The following is a 7,963-nucleotide window of genomic DNA, read 5'->3' as shown; positions in this document are numbered from 1 at the left end:
GGCGATAAAACCTGATCACGTCCCTATTTCTAATCGTAGCACTCATTGTTCACACATAGTGCAAATATCAGCAGCGTGTGTGTGTGTTTGTGTTGACTCTAACCTGGTGTTAACCACAGACTAAATCCTATTTGGAGCCATGCAGCGCTCTGGCAGACAAAAGCAAAGCCAGCAGCCAGCTCAGCACTCAGAGGTAACATTTACACAGGGGACTGAGAACATACTGTGGATCCCTACAGCTACACAACCAGCTTGTCAAAACTGTCTTTAGACTACGAGCTGTCAGGCCTTGTGGACCGAGGACCCCACCAGGACACAAGTGGTATCACAAGCACACTGTTCTAGTTCTTGAAAGCTTTGAATACTGTCTTGACCCAGAAACAGTAAATGAGTTATAAAGCTAAAGCAAGGTTTTCACAAGATTTACAACAAAAAAAAAGAGGAAAAACAGACCTTGTTCTGGAGTGTCCAACACTTTAATACAGAAAATTACAGATATAACACAACACATTAGTTTACTTTTCTTACAATGTCTCAAAATAACCTACTAAAAACACAACAAATGTAAAACATATTACAGTTAAAACATCTATACACAGGCAAATGTACACAATATAAAACACATATATACACTCTTTTAATATATTATTATATAAAGATTTGTGGGGGGTTTTACGTTTAAAACTGGAAGCCAAACAGCTTGAAGAGGGAGTGTTTCACAGAAGATGAGGACTGTTGAATATCACATAGACACATCAGATATTATGGATAGGTAGTTTTTATAATACAGTTGTTGGATCCTGTGTATTTAGCAGGCCAATTTCTGAAATAACAGTTGAAGTAGACAAAGAGATAACACTTAAATACACAAAACTTGCTGTTAAAACCGTTAAGTGCTATTGATATTACTGGATTATACAGGATCTAGAAGCCACGTTGCATAGAAACATCTTACATGAGTAGGGAGTTACATATGCATCTTCATACATGGTGGTGTGTTTGGAGGTTGTGCATTCTCAGTAAAAACAAAATATTTACAAAAAAACCCCAACTCATTTCTGTTCAGCTGCCTTGACGTCAGCACACACAATTATGAGTTTGAACCTTTTTAAAGATGTGAAAGTGATGAACGTGTTGTACCTCAAACCACATGATTGTATGTTTTTCTTCAAATGATGTGACGGATGTATGAATCCACAGAAAATGTGAGGTGGGAAGAAATGCCATCTTTTATGAGAGTGAAATCCTTCAAATGACAAAAACAGAAAAAGATCACAACATTCCCAAATCCCCCTCCCCAAAAAATACAAATTTATATGTCTGAGCTCTAGTCACTCTTTCCTCAAGCTGGTAATGCTTCCACTTTCTGTTTGCCTCCATGTTTCTCTTTTTAAAGATCATTTATATTCATTTTATTTTTCACAAAAGCAGCAGAATGAGGAGTAGGAGTGAGAGCAGGGAGCTGCTGGCTGCTGCTGCAGCCGACGTGTGCGTCACCCCTCGGTTGGAGAGACGAGGAGTCCTCGGGGAGTTCTGCTTCAGTTTACTGGGTGGCAGTGCCTTTAAATCCTCCAGAGCGCCGTAGGCTGCCATAGAGAACTCAGGGTCTCCTGTGGTCAGCAAGTCAAATACACAGGACTGAAAGTACACGTCCTCCACCTGCAGAGTCTCTCTACACTTGGCCGTGGCCCGCTCCACTGTGTAGACCTGGTGAGGAGGCCGCAGAGGACCCAGCTCTGTGTTGGTGCCCTGCAGACGGGGCTGCTGGCTCTGGCGGCCCAGCGTGTGCTCTTTGATGAGCTCGTTGCGTGGGCAGCCGTGCAGGCAGAGCTGCAGACCGCCATTGTCCTCTGAAAAGTCCAGGGTGTCCTCTGGCATGCGGATGGCAAAGGTCAGGTAGCTGCCCACGCGCCGCACAATGATGGAGGTGCCGATGTAACGGGCCTGTATCTTCACCTGCCGGCCCACTCCAGAGCCACCGCGCTCTGCGATGGTCAGGCTGCCGCTCTCACCACCACTGCGAGTCCCATCCTGGAAGGCCAACGGCAGATCTTCTGTGGTGGCCTGGTACACCTTCTGATCTGTACAGCCGTGGTAGGACTTGAAGATCACTGTGATCTGAAATAAGGAGAAAATATAAAATCAGTATTAAGTGTTAGAGTTCAACATTTTACAACACGTATCATTATTATTATTATATATTATGTTGTAGTTTGAATATTCTTCCTTACATAAAGCACCTGGTAAACTACAAGGTCACATCTTCGCTTAAGCCCTACAAAAAGATGCCCAAATTAATCTTGAATGAGCATAGTACCGATTAGAGCCACAAGGTGGCAGCAGGAAACTGCTGGTGTGGGGGCCAGACTGGCCTTTTTACAGACGGGCAGTGATTTCCTCTGCTGTCAATGGCCCACTGGACTGTTATCACCCAAAGAGATAACTGCTCAAATAAACCACAAATAAAGTCATTGTGTGGTCTTCACTATCACCTATCCTTTCTTATATAAAACAAATTACTAGCACTAAAAATAATGGCAAGAACTCCACTAGTGTTCCCTGAATGTTGGCTCAAACAACACTCTTTCATAGCAGCCTCAAATCTCCATGTATCTCCCAACACGTCTCCTGCGCTGTGCATGCTCAATGACTGTGATTTGTATTCCAGCTGAGCTTTGAAAAATTGGGGCCTAGCCTCCGTTTCTTCGAAGTATCTTGACAAAGCGGTGGCTGTGGTTAAGTTTACACTTAGGGGATACAGTATTTGATGGATGATTTCCTGTCTTAAGTCTGGCAGTAGAAAACAACTCCAAAAGCATGATGGGGGCATGCGGGTGCTGGCACAGACATAGCCACACTACAGGTTCGCATTAGGCTGCACACCAAGAACACACTGCAAAAAGGCCTCTGACAGAGTTTGCTCTGAAATCCTTGGTGCAAAATCAGCCTGTTTCATTAACAGAATCAAAAACCCTCGCTGCCGTCCAATTATTCCTTTATTTTTCCACATTATTCCATATTTACACAAAAAGCGCCTAGTTAATTATTTGACCAGAGGGGTGAAAAAACATTCCAGATCGTAGCGGTGGAGGAAAATGTTTGAGTGAGCGTTAATCACTACCATATGACCACCCATGTGTTAAAGGTAGAGCGCTCAAGCATGTCTGTGATTCAACACCGCTGAAGGACTCCCCTCCTCTCTCTTTCCCCTCATAGATCTGAAGGAGCTCCAAGACAAGAGGAATGCTGGAGGCTCGAGAGGCACCGTGGAATGACGATTAACTTCACATGTTTGATACTTTATGACAATACTTGGGCTAGCAAGCCAGCACTCAGAAACTGCTCATATAGGCCATTAGTTTAAGACTATAATCATGTGTTCATTTCCAATATGGACGTAGGTGGCTGTCGTGAGAAAAGCACTGCTCCCCTGAGGGGTCGCAAAATAGAGCTTAATTTTGTTTATTTTAGCCAAAGTTTTCTTACATCTTTGATATTTTTCTTGTGAAATCCTGAATAGATTTACCTGTTCAGGCCTCTAAAATGGTCTCAAATGCAACAATGTAAGAAAAGAAACTCAAAACTGTGACAAAGACATGTGCACGATGTGAGAGGGTTTGCAGGTAGACACTGCTTCATTTTCAGGGATCAAAAAGGTTGAGCACCACTGCAAATAATGATTACATTCATTTATCTATCAATCTTACTTTTTACTGATTTTACTGGATTCTATAAAATGTAAAAACAAATTGTGAAAAATTGCATTCACAATTTCTTGGAGCCCCCGGTGATGCCTTCACTTGCTTGATTTTTGCTAAAATGCTAAAAGCTATAGATGTTTAATTTACTGTCACATAAGCAGCAAACTCTCACAGGTTAGAATCTGAAATAGTTGTCAATTAATTTCCTGCTAATCGACTAATTGTTGCAGCTGTACTCTATCCTTACCTTGCTGGTTGCCGTGGCGCTGGAGCCTAGGACAACAGGAACGTTGGTCACCTGCACCGACAGGAAGCGGTTGTCAATCAGAGGCCACGCCCCCTCCACCTTGCAGGTCTGAAACTCATCTCTGAAAGTCCGAAGGTGTGGGTCTCCGAATAATCCACAGTGGGCGTATTTCTTCTGCTGGCCGGCCGAGCCCGACGCGAGGACCCGATTCTCGTAGTCACAAAGCTCCGACACGGCCGGGCGAGATGTACTGGGTACCTTGGCAGAGGACGTGGGCCCATCGCTGGAGCAGTTATGCTGAGAGAATAACTCCTTAATGCGGAAGACGGCCGAGTGGTAGACCAGGTCACCCCTGCAGCTGCGCGCCTGCCTCCGGGTGCACAGAGCGTAGGCCCGCAAGGCAATGCAGTAGTCCACATCCAGAACCACGTCCTCCTGCAGACCACTAGAGGGTGAGGTAGAAGCTACATACTCCGCGTTGCAGCGCTGGATTCGACACTGCTGGCAGTGAGCTGGAAAACAAAAACAACGACAATCAACATTTTATACTTCAACATCATTAATGCATCACAATAACTGTGATGTGACTCACTCTCTGCAACAATGATGCTGACTAGATCTACCAATCTGAACAACAACAAAAAAAGTTCACTCCTTGTAAAAATCCATCTGACATTTACAGATACATTACCTCAGCACAGTACACAAGGCAGCAGAGTCAAAACTTTTCCACTATCAAGTTTAGCTCAATCAGGAGAGCCATTAAAACCCAAATGCGTGAGCTCACGAGGCCATGATCCCACACTGTGCTCCGAAGTCAGTCAAAACTTATTTCCCCCAACTAACCCTCACAGAAATAGCATGTAGCCTCACTGCAGGAGGAAACCAACCTGTGTTAGTTTGCCTGAGGGTGTTGAATGTGGTTTGGCTGAGGTAATTGAAGTGCACTACATGGCACGGCGGGGCTCGATGCACGGGGGCAGCTAACTTGAGAAGGATCACAAGAGGAACATCACAAAGAGTGACACTTATTCAGTAACTGAGGGTCCAAACTGGGAGCTAGAGAGGGGGGAGTACGGGGGCAGCAAAGCACAGCATGTGATATTTGGGTGGCATCGCCTAAATTCAGGGCTTCCTGTTAAGTTATGACTCACAAGTGAGATATTTATTATCAAGGAAAACAAAGAACTGCAACTATTTCTGTGTGGGAAGTAGAAGTGTGGATATTCATCGAGCTCATTTCAGTGTTACTTTTGTCTCAAGTGTTTCAGAGATATTAACTCCTACTGTACTGTGGATATATTTTCCCTTTCAGATCAGCCAGCATCCACAACACACACACATCACTTTTACTGCAAACAGACTGATCTTCCACTGCAACAGAATAATCTTCTGTTTACTCCAAAGCTCCATCTAATCTCCCAACAGCCAGGACAAAAGACAACGTGATAAGCACAGAGATTTCGCACTGGCGCACATGAGTATTTTTGCACCATTTCTTCCCCTTCATATGCGCCTGATGCACTGAGGAGGGCATGACAGGTGATATCACAGTTGCTGCACTTCAACACGACGCCCTGATAAAAACTGAGGTGGAGTGTGAGAGGTCAAGTTAGAGGCATTCTGCATCCCTCCTCTGAATTCCTACAGCCCCCCCAAGTCCGCAGTGATTGACACTTATTGACAATCACTGCGTGCACAGCCATCAACAACCATGCATCTCCCTAAAGGCTCTTTATACTCCGGCACTTAGTGGGCTACCAACAATGTGTGAGGACCGTGTGGGATATATGAGAGCACCAAAGGAAAAAGTAAAATGACCACACAAGCAGTATCTATATTAGTATATTATAGATTAGTGGATTTTAGTTAGAGCTTTCTAATGGCTTGGGCCTAGTTTTTAGGTTGCAGACTAACAAGAGTTAAATACTCTTGTTATTTACACCAACATTACAATACTGTGAGAGTCTTACTGGACCAGAGCCAGTTCAAAATTAGTACCAAACAAGGCTGAAAACACTTTTAGATGGGATTAAATGTTAGATAAACTATTTCTTAACACAGATAAATCATAGTGATTGAACTTTGACAATGCTAATTTATATACACAAACTTAAAAAAAAAGCAAAATCACAGCTGGACAAGAGCATATTTTATTTTATATTTTATCCATAACCTACATTACTCTACCCAACATCTAAATACATTTCCACAACTGTTTTTGCATATTTCAATCATAACACTACGTTCACAACATTTTTAGGTGCTACGTGGAGTTAAAACAAGCTATTACAAAGTACCAAAACAACACATGTACCTCAAGGACCTCCAGGAGTCTTAAGATATGGTGCTGGACAATAATTCAAAATGACTGTTTATCATCTTTACACATCATTTTGTCAGGATTTAATACTAATATTAAGATATGATGGTTTGCCGTTTTCATAACTAAATAACATGAAGTTAAATTATGTTATATTCTTGGAAATCTTAAAAGCTTACAACTTAATGAGATTTTGAACACTTTAAGTAAAAATACTACTACTGAACATATCCATAAACAAAAAATACTCTAATTATCAGTGTATTATTAACGTCCAAATTGCCTTGCTTTAGCATTTTATCAAAGTAAATGTACTGTTTTGAGAATAGTTTCTACTGATTCCCCAACAGAGTCAAACACGTTTAACTTTATATAACAGTTGAAAACAAAAGTCCTCAGTGAAAATCTTATCAAATGTGGGTCTCAAGTCTGTCAACTGTGTTGTAGAAACACCTTAAGAACTAAAATATGAAATAAATCGACCTCATAATCCAAACAAAACCTGGTCTGGTCTCTGGTCGGGACCAACACGTTCAGAGGCCAAAAAGTTGGACCCCCATGCATGGCAGCTAACAAAGTTAATAAATGAAGCATGAATAGGGGAAAATACCACGGTCCACTTAGCTTCGACAATAACTAAAACAGTCCAAACTAGGCGTCAAAGTTAAACTCATGACTTGAATATCACCAGTGACCGTTTGGTGCCCGATTAGCGGTATTTTCTGGTTAAAAAAACAAGCTCCGTGGTTTTCTGTTGGTCTGGCTGCGGCTGCTGGACGCCTGTTGCTAGTGAGCTATGCTAACTGGGAGCTAAGTCGTAACTTCACACAACTTGGTAAAAACCTTAACAGTGGCGGTGCTTGTGTTTTGAAAAACCGTGATAACTGTTAGGCGGTTGGTGACAAATTGTTTGGTGTCGTTGTTTTACACGAGAATGGCTGGGAAAGTGTTCAAAAAGACGTCCGTAAAGTGAGTAAACTCGTGCTGCTCGGCTAGCACCGATGCAAGTGTTGCAGCACAGGCTGGAGGCTGGGATACTCAGAAGCAACAGGACATTACTTTGTCCCCGCAGTGGACGGGATACTTCTAAACAACAGCGACTTTTCTCCTTCTTAAAACACCACAAAATAACACTCAAAACTTAAGTAACTGTGTGTGAGAAACGTTCAAAGTCGTTAAAGAGTTTCAGCCACACGACGCCAGGGGAAAAAAAAGTTCACTTTTTTCCATCTCCACCTCCATTCCGGGGAGAGCGGGACACAGCTTCGCATGCAGGAGAGGAGTGGAGGAGCACGGATTGAAAAAAAGCACCACTTACCTGGTCGAAACAGCAGCGAAAGTAAAACCATCGTCAACGTTACACAGTCCCAAAGCTGCCGCTTAGCCGTGATTTGTGGTCCGCTTCTCCCCATACCAATCCATTCAGTTAGAATGGAGTTCCTCGACTGCTTCTCATCGACGCTGCGGCTGCGGGAAATCAGACAAATATTCGTCTTCCTTCCCAAGCGCTGTCATTCAAAAGGGGCCCCTGTCTTCAGGGCGGCTCTACGAGGGAGGGGTCTAAAGTGTAGACGGGGCCCAGAGGTGATTGCTGGCCAATGAAAGACTAATTATTCTCTAACCACTTGATATTTACATGTAGTGGCAATTACTGGGATGAGGACAGTGGAAAAGTGCCTTCAACAACAGAGG

The 7,963-nt window shown here is 43.2% G+C and overlaps 1 protein-coding gene across 1 annotated transcript; it reads right to left on the bottom strand.

Moving 5' to 3' along the window:
• Positions 1 to 1,419: 1,419 nt before the first annotated feature.
• rgmd (RGM domain family, member D) lies at positions 1,420 to 7,698 on the bottom strand. Its single transcript, XM_070909128.1, has 3 exons — positions 7,590 to 7,698; positions 3,949 to 4,460; positions 1,420 to 2,118 (listed from the first exon to the last, which is right to left on the bottom strand). The coding sequence occupies exons 1-3, from the start codon at positions 7,681 to 7,683 to the stop codon at positions 1,420 to 1,422; spliced, it is 1,305 nt and encodes a 434-aa protein (XP_070765229.1). The 5' UTR covers positions 7,684 to 7,698.
• Between the last annotated feature and the right edge of the window lie 265 nt (positions 7,699 to 7,963).

The sequence above is a fragment of the Enoplosus armatus genome, chromosome 7 (genome assembly GCF_043641665.1).
Source record: "Enoplosus armatus isolate fEnoArm2 chromosome 7, fEnoArm2.hap1, whole genome shotgun sequence".
Classification (NCBI taxonomy): Eukaryota; Metazoa; Chordata; class Actinopteri; order Centrarchiformes; family Enoplosidae; genus Enoplosus; species Enoplosus armatus.
This window is presented reverse-complemented; position numbering and strand designations above follow the sequence as displayed.